Source organism: Macaca nemestrina, chromosome 16 (genome assembly GCF_043159975.1).
Source record: "Macaca nemestrina isolate mMacNem1 chromosome 16, mMacNem.hap1, whole genome shotgun sequence".
Lineage (NCBI taxonomy): Eukaryota > Metazoa > Chordata > Mammalia > Primates > Cercopithecidae > Macaca > Macaca nemestrina.
This window is the reverse complement of record NC_092140.1, coordinates 77,551,418-77,573,160: the sequence shown is the minus strand read 5'-3', so window position 1 is coordinate 77,573,160 and position 21,743 is coordinate 77,551,418. Positions and strand designations below refer to the sequence as shown.

Genomic DNA, 21,743 nt, shown 5'->3' with positions numbered 1-21,743 from the left:
AAAAATTAGTAGAAGCCCATTATTTGTAACACAGAGGTAAATATATGATGAAAACAATGATGAACAAATAAACAAATGAACAAATAAAAAAGATAAAAGTGGTTGTCTTTGGGTAATAGGACTGAAAAATGGAGAAGAAAGAGGCAAAGAGGCCGGGCGCAGTGACTCATACCTGTAACTCTACCATTTTAGGAGGCTGAGGCAGGCAGATTACTTGAGGTCAGGAGGTCGAGACCAGCCTGACCAAATAGTGAAACCCTGTCTCTACTAAAAATACAAAAATTAGTCGTGTGTGGTGGTGGGCACCTGTAATCCCAGCTACCCAGGAGGCTGAGGCAGGAGAATTGCTTGAACCCCGGAGGCAGAGGTTGCAGTGAGCCAAGATTGCACCACTGCACTCCAGCCTGGGCAACAGAGCAAGACACTGTCTTAAAAAAAAAAAAAAAAAAATATATATATATATATATACACACACACACACACACACATATATATGAAAGAAAGTAAAAAGAAAGAGGTAAAGAACTATTTATTGATATATCTGATTTTTAAACAATGTATTATTTTGATACAATTAAATATTTAAAATGTACAAGAGAGAAAATGAACACAGGTGAGATGGACTAGGTATGAAACAGCAGGATTGAAAACAGGAATATAATAAAATAAAGAGATGTGCTGGTTTAAGATAGTGGAGTAGAAAGGCAAGGGGAGGAAGAAGATGGTCTGCTGTCCTCAAGCTTTGCTACACCCAGATCTCCAGTCATTATGATTCAGAGTAGCCCCCAAATGCCCAAGAAACATTTATAAATAAGTGTACATAAAAATGATAATCAGGAATTCTATTACCTAGCTCAACTTCATTTTTATGGCTTCCCTATAGACCCACATACATTCACCTTGGCAGATGCTAGCTACTGGAAAAACTCTCATATCTGTATTTCAGTTCCCAGAAGCAGAATATATATGTGTGTGCTTGTGTGTATATTGAGGGCATTCAGTCTCAAGCAGTCAGGAAAACGGTAAGTGGGCAGCTATGAATAGGGCAGATAGGGAAGCATAAGCAATACTGTAATAGGAAGAGACAGAAATAGCAGAACTGTGGAGGAAAGGCAGGCAGTAAATGGAAACATAACATTTAGAAACATTAAGGTGCAAAGAAAGGATTTTGCTGCAGCCTAAGTAATCACAGAGACAGATCTAGAGGGCTGACCTCACGCAAGACAAATACCTTGACTGCAGTTCTAAAAGGGAACTGATCATATCTCAAATGAGATTAATGCTATGTACTTTCAACAACAATTAAAAACTTAGCCCTACTTGAAAGGAAGCCATGTACCTACCCTTTGAGGAGCATAAACAGGATATGAGGATGAGCACTAATATACTCCACAGTAGGACTCCGAGTGCCTATCTGTCTTCTCAGGATGTTGTTAAATATCTGGGTCACATCTTTTTTTCCCTGTTAAAGACACAAACAGCAATTAAACTGTACACTCTAAATGGATGAATTGTATAGTATGTGGAATATATACTTACATACATACACACACAGACAGAAATGGTACCATCCTTTCTAATATGCAAAAAACGTTAACTTACTCTTCCCATAGACCCCTATCTACAAAATGGATGCAGCTCCTTGCCGCAGGATTTGCGCTGGGGGAAATTTGACCAACTGGAAGTCCATTTCCCACAGAGCACAGGAGGACATAAAGTGAATACAACAGAACTGAATTCTTTGTTTTTTCACTGTCTACCTTTATGCAAGAAAAAAATTATTATCATTTTTAAACCTTCATGAATAAGGAAGGAAAATAGATGAAGAAAATAAGATTTTAGTAAAATGTAGGTTAAAATCAAATTCCTTTTTCTTTGATCTACTTTCTAGTATTTTTTGCCTTCAAGTTATCACTTTATTCACTCTTCTTCACCCTAGTGCCTTGACTTAAAAAAAAAAAGTGGGTTTTCCATTAGGTGGAAGTATTTGATCTAGGTGATCATAACAAATCATATCTAGCCTACAGGAATAGATCACTGAATCAGTGAGACAGAGGAACCAGATATGCAATCATGGATAGGGCTTCTTAGAGTCCTCATGGACAAGACCTGCACTCTCATATACCTTACAACCTGTCTAGCCTGGTTTTTCAAAAGAAATCTTGGACTGGACCTGAGTTTACTATATGAAAAATATGTACAAGAATGACTGATATGGTTTGGCTCTGTGTCCTCACCCAAATCTCATCATGAATTGTAATCCCCATAATCCCTACGTGTGGAGGGCAGGACCTGGTGGGAGGTGATTGGATCATGTGGGTGGTTTCCCCCATGCTGTTCTCATGATAGTGAATCAGTTCTCACTTGATCTGATGGTTTTATAAGGAGCTCTTTCCCCATTGTTCATTCACTCTTCTTTCTCCTGCTGCCATGTGAAGGTCTGTGCCTGCTTCCCCTTCCACCATGATTGTAAGTTTCCTGAGGCCTCCCCAGCAGTGTGGAACTGTGAGTCAATTAAACCTCTTTCCTTTATAAATTATCCAGTCTCAGGTATTTCCTTACAGCAGTGTGAGAACATAGTAATACAATGACATTGCACTCTCAATCAGTATGTCCCTAGTTCTGGCCGTCATCTCTCAAATGAACTATTAAAGAGCTTGCTTCAGTTACTGTCTCCACTTCAAAGCATCCTCACCCTATCAGAGTGAGCTAGCTAGAAATGCAAATATGACCATGCCATCTCTCTCCTTAAACTCTTCAACGTCTCCCTTTTGCTTAGAAAAAAGTCCAATACAAAAAGGCCAGGCACAATGGCTCACGCCTGTAATCCCAGCACTTTGGGAAGCTGAGGGGGGCAGATCAGGAGGTCAAGAGTTCAAGACTAGCCTGACCAATATGGTGAAACCCCATCTCTAGTAAAAATACAAAAATTAACCAACTGTGGTGGTGCACACCTGTAGTCCCAGCAACTTGGGAGGCTGAGGCAGAAGAATCGCTTGAACCTGGGAGGCAGAGGTTGCAGTGAGCCAAGATCATGCCACTGCACTCCAGCCTAGGCAACAGAGCAAGACTTCGTGTCAAAAAAGAAAGAAAGAAAGAAAAAAGTCCAGTACCTTCAATGACGTGACAGTGGCCAACTTTTCCAGTCTCATCAGCTAACTATCATTTCCAATTCCTACATCAAGTTCTATTAGCACCAAATTGCTGCAGCACATATACACAACATTTTATATGGTTCTATATCTTTGCCAATGCGCTTTCATTTTTCATGAACTCTGTCGTTCTTTAAGATTCAGTTCAGGAGTATTCTCCCCTGGGATGAGTGCCACTCTCTGTACTACAACCATGTCCTTTGCCACATTGATCAGTACCTCCTCTTCCCTACTACCTCTACCTCCACCTTCACAGCAGCAAATACTGAGTGCTTACTCTGTGCCAGGCACTTATGCTAAGAGTTTTACAGGTATTATCCAATTTCCACAACAACCTTATTTTTTTTAAATTTCATATTCTTTTTGTTAATTTTTTTCTGGCATGCATACAACAACCTTATAATATACATATTATAAAAAAGAAAGCAAGGATTTATAATATATGTTTTCTAAAATGTACAAATGTAAATATGTATATATATATTATAAATAAGGAAATTAAGGATTAATGAGATTGCCTAGATCTCACTGTCCTGTCAGATACTGAGAAATATCTACAAGCACTAACACCATCCAAGAAAATATAACCTCAGCAATTGAACTAAATAAGACACCAGGGACCAATCCTGGGAGAACAAAGATATATGACCTTTCAGACAGAGAATTCAAAATCACTGTTTTGAGGAAACTCAAAGAAATTCAAGATAACACAGAGAAAGAATTCAGAATTCTATCATAAATTTAATACAGAGATTAAATTTAATACAGAGATTGAAATAATTAAAAATAATCAAGTAGAAATTCTAGAGTTGAAAATGCAATTGACGTACTGAAGAATGCATCAGAGCCTCTTAATGACAGAATTGATTAAGCAGAAGAAAGAATTAGTGGCTTGCAGACAGTCTATCCGAAAACATGCAGTTAGAGGAGACAAAAGAAAAAAGAATAAAAACCAATGAAGAATGCCTACAATATCTAGGGAATAGTCTAAAAAAGGCAAATCTAAGACTTTCTGACCTTAAAGAGGAGGTAGAAAAAGAGATAGGGGTAAAAAACTTACTCTAAGAGATAATATCCGAGAACTTCCCAAACCTAGAGAAAGATATGAATATTCAAATATAAGAAGGTGATAGAACACCAAGCAGACCTAAACCAAAGAAGACTACTTCAAAGCATTTAATTCAAACTCCCAACGTAAAAAAAAAAAATAAATAAAATAAAATAAAATAAAATCCTAAAAGCAGCAGGTGAAAAGAAACAAATAACATACAATGGAGCTGCAATACATCTGGCAGCAGACTTTTCAGTGGAAACCTTACAGGCCAGGAGAGAGTGGCATGACATATTTAATGTGCTGAAGGAAACAAATCTTTTACCCTAGAATAGTATATCTGGTGAAAATACCCTTCAGGCACGAAGGAGAATTAAAGACTTTCCCAGACAAACAAAAGCTGAGGGATTTGATCAATACTAGACCCATCCTAGAAGAAATGCTAAAGGTAGTTCTCCAATGTGAAAGAAAAGGATGTTAATGAGCAAGAAGAAATCATCTGAAGGTATAAAATCCACTGGAAATAGGAAGCACATAGAAAAACACAGAATAGTATAACACTGTAATGGTTGTGTGTAAACTACTCTTGTCTTAAGGAGAAAGACTAAATGATGAACCAACCAAAAATATTAACAACTTTTCAAGGTATAAACAGTACAATAAGACACAAAGAGAAACAACAAAAAGTTAAAAAGCAGGGGAGGAAGTTAAGGTGTAGGGCTCTTATTAGTTTTCTTTCTGTGCATTTCTTTATGTAATTAGTATTAAGTTGTCATCAGCCTAAAACAATGGGTTATAAGATGGTATATGCATGCCTCATGGTAACCTCAAATAAAAAAACATACAATGGATACACAAAAAATAAAAAACAAGAAATTAAAGCACACCACCAGAGAAAATCACATTCACTAAAAGGAAGACAGAATGGAAGTAAAGAAGGAAGAAACAGGCTGGGCGCGGTGGCTCAAGCCTGTAATCCCAGCACTCTGGGAGGCCGAGACGGGTGGATCACGAGGTCAGGAGATCGAGACCATCCTGGCTAACACGGTGAAACCCCGTCTCTACTTAAAAAGTACAAAAAACTAGCCGGGCGAGGTGGCGGGCGCCTGTAGTCCCAGCTACTCGGGAGGCTGAGGCAGGAGAATGGCGTAAACCCGGGAGGCGGAGCTTGCAGTGAGCTGAGATCCGGCCACTGCACTCCAACCTGGGCGACAGAGCGAGACTCCGTCTCAGAAAAAAAAAAAAAAAAAAAAAAAAGAAGGAAGAAACAATAAAAAACAACCAGAAAACAAATAACAAAATGGCAGGAGTAAGCCCCTACTTGTCAGTAATAACATTGTATGTAAATGGACTAAAGTCTGCAATCAAAAGACACAGAGTGGCTACTTGGGAGGCTGAGGTGTAAGGATCACCTGAGCCCAGGAGGTCAACGGTTCAGTGAGCTGTGACTGTGCTACTGCACTCCAGCCTGGATGACAGAGTGAGACCCTGTCTCAAAAAAAAAAAAAAAAAAAAAGACATAGAGTGGTTGAATGGATGAAAAAAACAAGACCCAGATGATCTGTTGCCTACAAGAAACACACCTCACCTATGAAGATACACATGTACTGAAAATAAAGACATGGAAAAAGATATTCCATGCTAATGAAAACAAACAAACAAAACCGAGGAGGAGTAGCTATACTTACATCAGACAAAACAGATTTCAAGACAAAAACTATAAGAAGAGACAAAGAAAGTCATTATATAATAACAAAGGGGTCATTTCAGCAAGAGGATATAACAATTGTAAATATATATGCACCAAACACTGGAGCATCCAGATATGTAAAACAAATATTATTAGAACTAAAGTGAGAGATACATCCCAATACAACAGTAGCAGATCTCAGATCTGGGACATGATAACTTTTAACACTGTTATTCAACATAATATTGGAAGTCTTAGCTAGAGCAATCAAACAAGAGAATGAAATGAAGAGCAAATATTATTAGAGCTAAAGTGAGAGATAGATCCCAATACAACAGTAGCAGATCTTAGATCTGGAACATGATAACTTTTACCACCATTATTCAACATAATATTGGAAGTCTTAGCCAGAGCAATCAAACAAGAGAATGAAATGAAGGGCATCCAAATTGGAAAAGTCAAATTATCCTTGTTTGCAGATGATATGACCTTATATTTGGAAAAAACTAAAGACTCCACAAAAAAACTATTAGAATTGATGAGCAAATTCAATAAAGTTGCAGGATACAAAAATCAACATAAAAAATCAGCAGCATTTCTATGTGCTAACAGTGAACAAGCTGAAAAAGAAATCAAAAAAGAAATCCCATTTATAATAGCAACAAATAAATAAATACCTAGAAATTAACTTAACCAAAGAAGTAAAAAATCTCCATAATGAAAAGTATAAAAAAACTGATGAAAGAAATTAAAGAGGACATGCAAAGAAGGAAAGATACTCATGTCCATGGATTGAAAGAAACAATATTGTTAAAATGTTCATACTATCCAACATAATCTACAGATTCAGTGCAATCCCTGTCAAAGTACCAATGACATTCTTCATCGAAATAGAAAAAACCATCCAAAATTTACATGGAGCCACAAAAAACACAGAATAGCCAAAACTTTCCTGAGCAAAAAGAACAAAACTGAAGAAATCACATGACTTGACTTTGAATTATACTACAGAGCTACATAGTAACCAAAACAGCATGGTACTGGCATAAAAACAGACACACAGATCAATGGAACAGAACAAAGAACCCAGAAACAAATTTATGCACCTACAGTGAACTCATTTTTTACAAAGATGCTGAGAACATAAGACAGTCTTCAACAAATTGTGCAAAGAAAACTGAATATTCATATGCAGAAGAATGAAATTAGACCCCTATTTCTTGTCACATACAAAAATCAAATCAAAATGGATTAAAGACTTTTATCTAAGATCTATGAAACTATGAAGCTACTAAAAGAAAATATTAGGGAAACTCTCCACGACCTTGGTCTGGGCAAAAACTTCTTGAGCAAAACCCCACAAGCACAGGCAATCAAAGCAAAAATGGACAAATGGGACCACATCAAATTTAAAAGCTTCTGCACAGTGAAGGATACAATCAACAAAGTAAAAAGACAACCTACAGAACACAGGCCTTCTATGAAAAGGTGGTCAACATCACTGATTATCAGAGAAATGCAAATCAAAACTACAATGAGATATCATCTCACCACAGTTAAAATGCCTTTTATCTAAATGTCAGGTAACAACTATTGCTGGTGAGGATGTGGGGAAAAGGAAAACTTCATATGCTGTTGGTAGGAATGTAAATTGGTACAACTGCTATGGAGAACAATTTGGAGGTTCCTCAGAAAACTACAAATAGAGGCTGGGTGTGGTGGCTCAAGCCTGTAATCCCAGCACTTTGGGAGGCTGAGGCAGGCGGATCACGAGGTCAGGAGATCGAGACCATCCTGGCTAACGTGGTGAAACCCCGTCTCTACTAAAAATACAAAAACATTAGCAGGGCCTAGTGGCGGGCACTGTAGTCCCGGCTACTCGGGAGGATGAGGCAGGAGAATGGCGTGAACCTGGGAGGAAGAGCTTGCAGTGAGCCAAGATTGCGCCACTGCACTCCAGCCTGGGCAACAGAGCAAGATTCCATCTCAAAGAAAAAAAAAACAAAACTACAAATAGAGCTACCATACGATTTAGCAATCCTACTCTTAGGTATATGCCCAAAAGAAAGGAAATCAGTATATAAAAGAGATATTTACACTCCCATATTTGTTAATAGTATTATTCACAATAGCCAAGATTTGGAAACAACCTAAGTGTCCAAAAACAGATGACAAAATGAGGATAAAGAAAATGTGGTACCTATATACAATAAAGTACTATTCAGCCATAAAAAGGAATGAGATTCTGTCATTGCAACAACATGGATGGAACTGGAAGTCATTATTTTAAGTGAAATAAACCAGGCACAGAAAGACAAACATCAGATGCTCTCAGTTATTTGTAGGATCTAAAAATTAAAACAAATGAACTCATGAAAATCAAGAATAGAAGCATGGTTACCAGAGGCTAGGAAGGTAGTAGGGGAGTATGTGTATGGGGGATGGGGATGGTTAATGGGTACAAAAAACAATAGAAACAATGAATAAGATCCAGTAACACCAAGGATAAATGCTTGAGAGGATGGATACCCAAATTTCCATGGTGTGGTTATTACACATTACATGCCTGTACTAAAATATCTCATATACACTGCCTACTATGTACCCACAAAAATTAAAAAGAGAAAAAGGAAATAAATAAAAACCCATGCTCTCACGAGGTCAGGAGTTCGAGACCAGCATGGCTAAGATGGTAAAATCCCATCTCTACTAAAAATACAAAAATTAGCCAGGTGTGGTGGCATGCACCTGTAATCCCAGCTTCTCGGGAGGCTGAGGCAAGGGAATCGTCTGAACCCAGGAGGCAGAGGCTGCAGTGGGCTGAGATCGTGCCATTGCACTCAAACCTGGGCAACAAGAGCGACACTCTGTCTAAAAAAAAAAACAACCCATGCTCTCCAAATGTTCTCTCTCCGAAACCCAACCCCCCAACCAAAGCCCAAAAAACTTAATAGTATAAAAAACAAGCAATCTGCCAGGCATGGTGGCTCACTCATGTAATCCCAGTGTTTTGGGAGGCTAAGGCAGGTAGATCACCTGAGGTCAGGAGTTTGAGACCAGGCTGACCAACATGGTGAAACCTTGTCTCTACTAAAAATACAAAAATTAGCTGGGTGTGGTGGTGCATGCCTGTAATCCCAGCTACTCGGGAGGCTGAGGCACAAGAATCGCTTGAGCCCTAGAGGCAGAAGCTGCAGTGAACTGAGATTGTGCCACTGAATTCCAGCCTGGGCAACAGACCAAGGTCCTGCCTCAAACAAACAAACAATCTAACTAGAAAATGGACAAAAGGCGGGGTGGGGTGGCCCGTGCCTATAATCCCAGGCATGAAATTACTTTGGAAAGCTGAAGCAGGCAGATTGCTTGAGCCAGGAGTTTGAGAGTAGCCTGGGCAACATAGCAAGATCCCATCTCTACTTAAAAAAATAAAATAAAATAAAAATAAACAAAAAAGAGAAAATGGGTAAAAGACATGAAGAGACATTTTACCAAAGAGGATATACAGATGGCAACAAGTACATAAAAGATGTTCAACATCGTTAACCATTAGGGAAATGAAAATCAAAACCACAATGAACTATTACTACATGCCTATCAAAATGGCTACAGTAAAAAACAGCAACAACATCAAATGCTGGCAAGAATGAAGAAAAACCGTACTCATAGATTGTGGTGGAAATGTAAAACAGTATAGCCAATCTGGAAAACACTTTAGCAGTTCCTGAAACAGCTAAACATGCAGCTAACCATAACAGCAATTGTGCTCTTTGCATCTATCACAGAGAAATGAAAACTTATGTTCACACAAAAACCAATTAGGAAGTGAATCTTCAATTGAAAAGGATACTTTAAAATCAGTTGCTCTCATAATTTAAAAACACGAAAAAATGTTTATAGGCTGGGCATGGTGCCTCATGCCTGTAATTCTGGCACTTTGAGAGGCCAAGGCTAGAGGATCAGTTGAACCCCAGGAGTTCGAGATCAGTCTTGGCAACATGGTGAAAATCCATCTCTACAAAAAAAAAAAAAAAATACAAAAATTAGCTGGGTGTAGTGGCATACGCCTACAGTCCCAGCTATTTGGGAGGCTGAGGTGGGAGGATCACTTGAGCCTGAGAGGTGTAGGTGGGAGGTGTAGGTGGCAGTGAGCTGAGATCCTGCCACTGATGGTTAAAGACTATACTGATGTTAAAGACTATATTTGCTGTATAAAAAAAGATATAGCTGTAAGCATAAATTGGTTTTAAAATGAAAGAAATCATGTTTTGTTCAAAATTTCTAGACCCTACAGTGTAATATTGCAGAATAAATATCAACCCTCTTTGAAATGTCATAGGAACATGTTTTTCATACTTCCCAGTGAAATGCCGCAAGAACATTCCATACAGCATTCCAGTGAACAGTAGAAATGAAGCTCCACAGAACTCTATCCAACTTTTACACAGAGGAAAACATTCTTCTAGTTCATTAGCAAATGGGTGCAAAGGCAAAGGAAGCCCCCTGTGGATAACAAAAACAAGTTCTGCTACCAGGGACCGACTCCCAAAACAGAGGAAAGGATTAGAATAGAAAGGATTACAGAACACTGAAACAGGTACAAGCTGGTGAATAATGATCTCTACATTACACGTTAATCTTTGTAGTTCTCAATTTGTCATGCCAAATCTAACTGGAGTGAAACCGTAACTATTTCAAAACCAGTTTTTTGCAACCCACAGGTTGCCAGATCTCAAGTCCTGGACTCAGGAGTGGCCAGAAAAAAAGAAAAAAACTCTCAAAGTAACTTTGATAATAAAGAAGCAACATCCAGAAATGACCCAAAATGCCAAAAATTAGCTGGCAATTCTCAGGTTACATATAATGTGACCAATAAGATCCCAAACCTGAAGAAGCAGCCCTTGTGTTTGCTGGCAAATTCAAAAAAGTCAGCTTTAACATGAAATGCTCCACAATTATTTGCTGAATGAATGATATATATGGAAGTATTAACTAAAATCAAATAAGAAAAGAGAAAAGGAGGGAAGAAATAGGTAGTGAACAGCAGTCACAGCAACCAGAATAATTGCTGAAAAAGAGCATCCCTCATGGATAGCATAGATGAGAAAAGGGAAACGAGAAAAGAAGGCAGAGACTAGAAAACACCCACTTTAAAACATAAGCCATTGACTTTTATACAGTATATAAAGAATTCTCAAAATTCAGCAACAAAATTAAAAGGGGGCAAAAGATCTGAATAGATACTTGATAAAAGAAGAGTACATAGTGGCAAAAATGTACATGAAAAGATGCTCAACATCATTAGTCATTAGGGAAATCCAAATTAAAATCACAATGAGATATCACAAACCCTTATTAGAATGGCTAAAATAAAACAACAAAACAAAACAAAAGTTGACATTCCCCAACAGCCCCACTCCTAGGTATTTATCTAAGTGAAATGAAAACCTATGTTCACACTAAATACTATACATAAATGGTTATGGCCGCTTTATTTGTAATTGCTAGAAACTGGAAATATGTAAAATATCCTACAAGTGGGGAATCGATAAATGAACTGTGGTCCATCCATGCAAAGGACTACTACTCAGCAATAAAAAGCCACAGACTCCTAATACATGGCAACAACATGGATGAATCTCAAATGCATTATGCGGACAGAAGCCAGGCTGAAAAGGCTACATACATATGATTCTGTTTACCCAATCTTTTTGCAATGGTGAAAATATAAGGACTGAAAACTGATCAATGGTTGCCAGAGGCTGGGGACAGGAAAAGGAGCTGATTACAAAGAGGCATAGGATAATTTTTTTTTTTTTTTTTTTTTTTTTTGAGACAAGGTCTTGCTCTGTTGCCTGGGCTGAAGTGGCACAATCTCAGCTCACTGCAACCTCCGCCTGCCAGGTTCAAGCGATTCTCCTGCTTCAACCTCCCAAGTAGCTGGGACTACAGGTGCACACCACCACACCTGGTTAATTTTTGTATTTTTAGTAGAGACAGGGTTTTACCATGTTGGTCAGGATGGTCTCGATCTCCTGACCTCGTGATCTGCCCACCTTGGCCTCCCAAAGTGCTGGGATTACAGGCATGAGCCACCACGCCCTGCCGGCATAGGAAAATTTTTTAGGGTGATGGAACTGTTCTTCGTTACAGAACTGTGCACTAAAAAGGGTGAATGTTACTATTTATAAATTGTATCATAATTTTAAAAAATGAAAATTATAGCCACTGAAGTCATGGACTTCTCTATTCTTGCTGGTGTGTTGCGGGGGAGTTGAGGTGGGTGGGAGCAAATGGTTGTGCTGAATTTCAGTAGCAGAAGTAGAGAGGCAGAACAGTCTGCAGGGTGAGGGGTGGCCACTGAATGGATGAGTGAGGGATCTTGCTGGGGACTAAAATTCACATTGAACTAATTTATACATATTGGGAAAGATACAGGGAATGAAAGTACAAGCTAGCTCAAAGTTGCTCTCAAAAAAATTTAAATATAATTAAATTTACATATTACATGAAATCTATCTGTTGGAATTTATATGGGAGATTATCTACCCCACTGTCCCAATATCTTTGTCATTCTATTGTCTCTGCAGGCTGGCTTCTTCTGTTTCTTTAGTCCACATAGTGAAAAATATGGCCACTGATGGAAAAACTGCATTTACTATCTTTAGCACCTGGCTAGATACTGGGGTTCTGTCTCAGTTCTAGTTCCAGAATTCCTGCAGAAAGCCTCTGGCCCTCTTTTGGTCAGATATCCACTTGCAGGTCATTCAGCTGTGTGTTGTCCAGGGTGTCATGTCACCCAAAATGGTTGTTCCCATGGTAACCATGTGAGTGGAGAAGGAGGGAGCATTCCCCAGAAAGGACAGGGAGCGGGCAGACACAACACGTTATACACAGCGCAAGCAGCCTTCATCCTCATGCAGATGACATTCCTTAAAATGTCTGGTACAATCAAACTAATGGTCACTGTCTTAATTTTATTACAAATAACTAACAGGTTTCACATCTAATTAAGAGCCTGATGCCAAATGCCATTTTTAATCACCCATAAATTACATTCCTCTTTAGGATAAAGGCCTTCTAAGGCTTATCTTCATTAATTTTAGGAGGGCAATAGGGTAATGATAACATAAAATTCCATTTTCTATGACATAGTATTTCCCTACCTGAGATTGTAAATTCTTTAATTTGTCCAGTGATGAGCACGAAATATATAAACAATCAAATAAAACCAAGACCAAATATAATTAAATAAAATCAATGGCTGACATGCATAGTAAGCATTTCAAATTGTTAAATGTATGAAGTACAGTCAAAGCTGGTATTTTAAGGCTTTACAATTTCTGTTATATTTTTATAGTAATAAAACCAAAGGTAAAGAACCACTTTTTTTTTTCTTTGTCTTTTTTTTTTTTTTTGAGATGGAGTTTCATTCTCGTTGCCCAGGATGGAGTACAATGGTGCGATCTTGGCTCACTGCAACCTCCACCTCCCGGGTTCAAGCTATTCTCCTGCCTCCGCCTCCTGAGTAGCTGGGATTACAGGTGCATGCCACCATGGCCAGAGCTAATTTTTATATTTTTAGTACAGATGGGGTTTTGCCACATTGGCCAGGCTGGTCTCGAACCCCTGACCTCAAGTTTCCCAAAATGCTGGGATTACAGGCGGGAGCCACCGCACTAGCCAAGGACCACTTTAATCAGGTCCAGGGAATAGAAAAAGATTGTTAGAGGATAAACATTTACAAAATGTAGGACTACAAAATGGCTTAATGAAAAGCAGAAAAGTTGATCCTGGAGTGTTTCTTTTGCTTTTTTTTTTTTTTTTCTTTTGAGACAGGGTCTCATTCTATTACCCAAGCTGGAGTGCAGTGGCACAATCTTGGCTCACTGTAGCCTCAACCACTGTGATTCTTCCACCTTAGCCTCCTGAGTAGCTGGGACCACAGGCATGCATGGCCTGCTATTTTTTTTTTTTTTTTTAATTTTTTGTTGAGACAGGGTTTTGCCATGTTGCCCAGGGGGTCTCAAACTCCTGGGCTTAAGCAATCCTCCCACCTCAGCCTCCCAAAGTGCTGGGATTATAGGCGTGAGCCACTGTGCTGGGCCTGTTTTGCTAATTTTTTTTTTTTTAATGTGGCAAGAAATAATCATTAGGGATTAAGTTACCACAGAAGACAATTTTCTGCTTCTTTGAGCTGCTTATTCAGCCTGAACAGTTCACTTTGCATCCATCCTAGTTTTGCAAGGCACACCTGCCTTTAAAATGAATGTATCAGACCTTATAGGCAATACATTTTCCCTCCTTTGATCTCTTATCACGTTGTGTTTCAAAACATCAAAGAGTATAAAGCTGTGTTTTGAATAGTAGCCAAACCTCAAAAAACACAGCTGAGTTTGATCCTGAGCCCATAAAAATCAGAAGCCTTGCAAACTCAGTCACAAATCATTTTTTGAACCTCATAATAGTATGCTGAAATGGTTCTTGTCTGTCTGCAATTTTAAGGCTTAAAGGATTAGATAAAAATTTATAGCTACATAATGAGATTTTTATTTAACCCGAAGGCCAACCTCCTAGCCATTATTCACATGATGATAGCAGGATCCTCCAGTATTGTCCCTACCCCAATGGGCCACTTTCCTCTAGATTCCTGACAGAGAAGTGGGTTTGTCAAAGATTCCTGAGTCAGTCCCTGCTACCCAGTCTAAGTCAGTGCTGCCAGCTACCATCACTGCTGTCAGCTCAGGGTTCCAAACCCCTGCTCCTAGCACCCTTCAACCCCCATTCCTTGCCTTGTTTCCAGCAACTGTTTATTTTTTCAACACTCAGTTTACTCCAAGTATAGAAAACCATCCCTTCTTCACTCGACATGTGTTGTTGTTGTTGTTGTTGTTGTTGTTGTTGCTTTGTTTTTGTTTTGAGATGGAGTCTCGCTCCGTCACCCAGGTTGGAGTTCAGTGGTGCAATCTTGGCTCACTGCAAGCTCCGCCTCCCAGGTTCATGCCATTCTCCTGCCTCAGCCTCCTGAGTAGCTGGGACTACAGGGGCCCGCCACCACGCCCGGCTAATTTTTATATTTTTAATAGAGATGAAGTTTCACCGTGTTAGCCAGGATGGTCTCAATCTCCTGACCTCGTGATCCACCCGCCTCGGCCTCCCAAAGTGCTGGGATTACAGTCATGAGCCACCGTGCCCGGCCTCAACATGTATGATTAGTACAGAGTTCCTTTACAAAGGTTTAAGATGAACAAAGGATAATTACAGCACAGTACAGAAACACCTTCAAGTGGAAGTCTACAGATCACTTTTATGAAAGATGAAAGGTTCCTCAGTCTTCCTGATCATCTTTCTCCATGAACACCTTCCTTTTGTCATGGTTCTGGATCCCTCTCTCTCCCTCCCTCCAAACCTTTCTCCTATCTTTCTTCTATTTCCTACTCCTATCAACCTTAGACAAAGAGGGCATTTCTCAAATTTCTGTTACTTTTCTCTGCCAAGGAAATCTAAGCTTTTTTCTTTCAGTCTTTTCGTTCCAGAAATTGTCTAGAGACTTCAGCCTTTCAAACTAACAAAAAAGCCAATCATGGTATCTTCTAAATAAAAATTCACTTTTTTTCTCTGTAAAGAATGTGCCATTCTCCTAGGTTATCTGGCAAAAGCTGTAGTCCATCCTTAAAATAATAATTTTTCCTTTCTGTTATCAAAACATACCAGAAATTTTACAGTCAAATGACTGTTGTTCTCTCCAAAGAAGCACCAGGAGAGGCTATTCACTTACTGAAATCATATCATCATCACTCCAAAGAGTTTGAATTATCTTCTAAACAATTTACTAATTCCTCCAGAAAAATAGCTCACTGGTGTGTCCTGACACCTTCTTTTGGTCCAATTCTTTTACCTCTGCTTTGATCTCTCATTCTCATTACTACATTCATTCAATCAATTCACATACAAACATGCCACTATGTATGGCAAACACAGTCCTAGTACTCAAGGTAACATAGAAGTGATTGTCCCAGTGCAAGCCATGAACCAAGAGACATGGGAGTGGGGGGTTCTGTGTCGTTGGAGTAAGTTTGAAGTCAGACGGAATTTTATCAAGCTGTCACTAGCTTATATAGATACTTTAGGCTTGAGAAGGAGAGTTGCCGCCTGCAGGCTGATCGTCCACGCCTCCAGTTCATAGAGATAACATAGTAGGTTTCTACAAGTAGCCTAATAATGGCAGGAAGGAAGCGCCTCCTTTCTGAAAATACTGTATGTAGTTGAAATGCTTACAATTGAACTGTACTAAACTTTCACTCCTTTTCATTCATTCATTTATTCATTCGACCAAGAAGTGTATACTTTTCTACGGGCTAGAGAAGGAGGATGGCTGCATCTATGGAGTATCATGTTCACTTATAATTACGTTCTAGGTATGTGTCACGTCAATTGAATAAACAAAGTTAAGAGTTGCCTGCTATCTTATTATCACAATAACAAATCTTCATAATAGTTTTGAATCATCAGTTTTAAAACTTATATTATTCAGGAGGGAAGGCAAGTATATAATACATTTTATTTTAAAAATTAAAGTAATCCACAAGAGTAATCAATTTAACTCCACATTTGAAGGCTTAATCTTCAGCTATATGGAAAATTCAAATGTTCAGAAAGATACTTCCTTTCTCCAAGGATTCCAGAGAATAAAGTTTACTTGACAATAATGTACAAGTCTATTTTAGGGAACTAAATGTCTTACTTCCAAAATAATTTTTAAATTAACTTCTTCTCAAAAATTTTAATTTATATTTGTTATGCCACGTAAAAGAAGGGGAACTTACATAACTGTTTCTTATGTTCCACTTTTGTTATCTGAGCCAATGCCAAAGAAAGTCGTAAGACACCCAAAGTTTTTCTTTGGTATACTCCTCCCTAACTCCCCAATTCTTGGAGAGCACTTTGAACCTGAGGTTCTGTGGCTGCTCAAGGCTTCTCCAGGTCACTGAACCTGACGACCTCTCATCCCTGACTCATTCTTCAAAACATAACCATCCTTAGTCATATTCCTTCCAGCACTCCACTGCAAATTGGGTTAATCTCATAAACTAACTCAAGCATACTTATGAATTAGTGATGACAGTAGCTTAATATGCTGCTGTTCTCAGAGAAATGAGCAAAACAATAGTAAATTTATAAAACTATAATACTATAAGAATAGGGAATCGTTTTCCTATTTATAGTCACTGACCAACTAAATCTAAAAAAAAATTAAGGGTTATAACAAAAAAAAAAAAATCAAGGGTTATAACAAAAACAAACCAGCTTACATTTAACTTTAGTTCTTGAGTTTGAGAAAAAGAGGAAATGAAAGAATACAACTACTTGACATTTGTATACAGTTTGCATTCGTATTTAGTGTCCCTATATAACACAACATATATATGTATATATTTTTATTTAGTTTAATATTTAAAACAACGCTGTAAGTTCATATTACTCCTATTTTATAGATGAGAAAGCTTAAGCTCAAAGCAGTTAAGTTACTGACCATGAAATAGCAGAGCTGGGACTCTAAGCAATTCTCATTCCGAGTCAAGTGTTTTTTTCACTATGCCACAGCTTCTACAAGTGTTCATAATACCTAATTTTAAATTAAATAAAAGAAACAGAAAAGTATATACATACAGTAAGACTATTATTTCACATATAGCTGGTTTTCAGAGGAAATGGGACCTAAGATGGAGAGGGAGAGTGAGCAAGCCAAGCAAGAGGAAAAAGAAAAAGGTTATGGGTCAGAAAATGTCAAAGGCAGAGATTGAATAAGGAAGGGAAAGAAAGAAAAAGACAGCTGTAACTGAAAGGATGAGCTGAAGTCCAGGCCCTTCCGCGTCCCCACTTGGTCTTGCTTCTAGCCACAACTGGACTGCATGCCTCCTGGCTCTGCACTCCTCCTCCTCTGCTTCAGCTGCTAAAAATCTTCCCTGGTCTAACTTGTGCAGAGAGCTGTGGGCTACTATTTCCACAGATCCCCAGAGCCCTGGCCTGATCTTGTTCTAATCATGGTAATCACTGTCGTTAGTTTTCCTTCCACTTATTCAGTGAACAAAACAAAAAGCAATTCACTTTACATATCTCCTCTATCTCTGAGAATGAATGGAGACCCAAGTACCTACCCAATAGGAACAAAATTGGTATTATGGTAGAAACAAAGCAACAAAGCCAAACCAGGACTTCTGTCACCTCAACAGTCAATGCCTGAACTTGCCTATGTATCCATTTCTCACTGAAAAATCACAACCTCTGAGTTACACAATAGATAATAAAATGACTACACATATTCACCACTTATATTTCTAAGCTTTTGTTTTACTTAGTCAATGTATTATTTAGGTAAATGAGGTAATAATTGCTTTCAAAAGGAGATAAACATATTACTAGCAATTAACACATTTCTTAAATCATTAGTCTAATGTGTTCATTAAAAGAATTGTCTGAATTTGAAGCTCTGAAGTAAGTGAGTGACTTTGGGCAAATTACTTAATATCTTTGAACTTTAGGTTCTTTATCTATAACATGGGGCTAATAATACAGTATTAAACGCAAAGATAGTTTTAAGAATTCAGTGAGCTAAATGCTTGAAACTGTACCTGGCATATAGCAAGCATTCAACAAATGTCATTTCTTATTATTACTTCTATTAGCCATTAGTTTTGCTACCTAGCAGCATAAAACTTAACTATAGTTTGGCTTTTTGCTTTTGTAAAAAATAGATTAATTGTAGACGTTTTAGAGAAAACTTTAAAAAATAACATACGGAAAGCAATAATGAAAAGTAAAAGTCGAAATAGTGATAGATATATGTTAAAATTGAAAAGCACCACTGGCGTCCTTTTACAGCTGGTTTACCTCAAAGTCTATCAGCTGCAAGTCAGCTATCAGTGTCACCAGCAGGCCACTATTGTAGAGTTCTTGTGCTAGCTGAGCCACTGCTTCTGTTGGGGGTTCTTTTTCATTTGTACCACACAGAATTTCTTTCATTGCTTGCAGTGATTTCGACACTTCTTCTGAAGCCTAGTGACCAAAAAGTATGCTAACAGTTAAAAGAATCAAAATCAAAATTTTTAGGCTATAAACAAACAAACAAATAATCCAAAAAACCATTTCTTGGTCTTGGGCTCTGTTTATTTATAATTGATGGTACAGTTACAAACAAACAAAAACAGTAAGCACTGCCTTTTTCATTTTGGAAAATATTATAAATATTATAAAATTTATTTATATAAAAAAGCTCTCTGGTATTTCTACTTAGTCAACATACATTAAATAATCTTTTTTTTTTTTTTTAGATGGAGTCTTGCTCTGTTGCCCAGTCTGGAATGCAGTGGCACAATCTCGGCTCACTGCAAGCTCCACCTCCTGGGTTCACACCATTCTCCTGCCTCAGCCTCCCAAGTAGCTGGGACTACAGGCACCCACCCCCATGCCCAGCTAATTTTTGTATTTTTAGTAGAGATGGGGTTTCACCGCGTCAGCCAGGATGGCCTCGATCTCCTGACCTCGTAATTTGTCCACCTCAGCCTCCTAAAGTGTTGGGATTACAGGCATAAGCCATCACATCCAACCCAATAATCTTTTAAACCACACTCATTGTCTAACTTTGCTAGCAATTCAACATAAACTTTATTCTTGAAAATTAAATTGATTCCATTTTGAAGACTTATCAGTAGCTGCTAATCTTTATTTAAAGCATTGTGTTAAGGTTTTTCAACAAATTCCTATTCTTTTGATTTTTGAATGGTCCAAGTATACGATTGTAAATTGTCAAAACTCATAAGAGTTCTTTGTCAATTCATTTATTCCTCATACAGAATCACTGTCTTTTTTGCTATCAATGAAACTTAAAAAAAACCTCACTATATTTTAAAGAATAGTAGGCAAATCCATAGAGGCAGAAAGTACATAGATTAGTGGGTATTAGGGCCTGGGGAAGAGGGAAATAAGCAATGACTACTAATGGCTCCAGGGTTTCTTTTGCGGGTGATGAAAATGTTCTAGAATTAGATAGTGGTGATGGTTGCAAAACCTTGTGAATGTACTAAAAACCAATGAATTGTACACTTTAAATAGTGAATTATATGGTATGTTAATTATATCTCAATTTAAAAATCTTTTAAATTAATATAGTTAGGAAAGGAGAGCAGACTAATTTAGTTAATAATTTGTCTGAATATTTTAAAAGAAATATACTTTTATTACTTTTAAGTACAATACTGTAATCATTATAAATGAAGAAGGAGGGGCCGGGCGCGGTGGCTCAAGCCTGTAATCCCAGCACTTTGGGAGGCCGAGACGGGCGGATCACGAGGTCAGGAGATCGAGACCATCCTGGCTAACACGGTGAAACCCCGTCTCTACTAAAAAATACAAAAAAAAACTAGCTGGGCGAGGTGGCGGGTGCCTGTAGTCCCAGCTACTCGGGAGGCTGAGGCAGGAGAATGGCGTAAACCCGGGAGGCGGAGCTTGCAGTGAGCTGAGATCCGGCCACTGCACTCCAGCCTGGGCGACAGAGCGAGACTCCGTCTCAAAAAAAAAAAAAAAAAAAAAAAGTAAATGAAGAAGGAAATGAGTAGAATAAGGCAAATTACATAAAAATAACTCATGGTAGCATTATGCTACTTTTATTATTTATTTATTTTTATTTGTCTCTAGCTCTGCTTCTTGGGTGACACTACTTTTATTTATTTATTTATTTATTTTTGAGATGGAGTTTTGCTCTTGTCACCCAGGTTGGAGTGCAACGGCATGATCTCAACTCACTGCAGCCTCTGCCTCCTGGGTTCAAGCGATTCTCCAGTCTCATACTCCCTAGTAGGTGGGATTACAGGCATCCACCACCATGCCTGGCTAATTTTGACAGTACTTTTAAAAAGTAATTTTTCATATCCTTAATAGCCTGACTGAAGCAATCCTTAATGTACTAGACCGGAAGCATCTTAAATTGTGAGATATGGCCACAGAAGAGTGCTTTAAACATACATAGAGAGTATGTTTAAGAGAGAGTTAAGAATAATCATAAGGCAGACATCTTTAGACCACCACCCAGTCAAGAAACAGAACATTTTCAGCACCCAGGAGTCACCTGAAGGCTCCTTTCAGTTCAGATGTAAATACTTTTATATCTCTTGTGACAAACATGTCTTTACATTTCTTATTATTCCTATTTTATAGATGAGAAAACTTAGGCTGAAACAATATAGCTTAGTTCCACTGATTTTCAACTTTATGGACCAGTACATTACCCTTTCATGATTTGCTTCTTTCATTCAACATTATATTTGAGAAATTCATCTATGCTGTTGCATGTAGGCAGAAATTCTTTAACACTTTCCAATGTTCCGCACTAATGCCTATACCACAACTTTGTTATTGGTTCTACTGTTCATGGACATTGGGTTGTTTCCATTGAGGGATTTTTATTAACAACAATGCTATGAACATTCTTGTACCTTTTTCCTGGCACAGATGTGCAAGAATACCTCTAGAGTTTACAACTGGGAGTGGCACTGCAGGATTTTAGTACATGCATATCTTCATATTTCACAGATAATAATAAACTGGTTTTCAAAGCAGTTACATAAATGTATACGTCATCATCCACAGTTAATGAAAAGTCCTCATTGTTCTCCATCCTTGTCAGCACTTAACATCATCACATCTTTTCATTTTTGCCAAGGCAGTAGTTGCATAATGTGAATTTATTGTGGTTTTAGTTGGCCTTTTCCTAGTTACTAATGAAAATGTGTAAAAGGGTTTTTTTTCTTTTTTCTCTTTTTTACCATTTAGATTTATACTTGCAAAAAAGGCCATT

General features: G+C 38.1%; 1 protein-coding gene across 10 annotated transcripts in view; it reads right to left on the bottom strand.

The window, feature by feature from the left end:
* The window catches only part of LOC105490706 (calcium binding protein 39 like), a 136,217-nt gene that overhangs the window by 47,246 nt on the left and 67,228 nt on the right, over nt 1-21,743 (bottom strand). For all 10 annotated transcript variants that reach the window (XM_071081632.1, XM_011756582.3, XM_071081634.1 and 7 more), the window contains 2 exons: nt 18,782-18,946; nt 1,344-1,462 (listed from right to left, as the gene is read on the bottom strand). In XM_071081632.1, the coding sequence (XP_070937733.1) occupies nt 1,344-1,462; nt 18,782-18,946 (284 nt within the window). The remainder of the gene's footprint in view (nt 1-1,343; nt 1,463-18,781; nt 18,947-21,743) is intronic.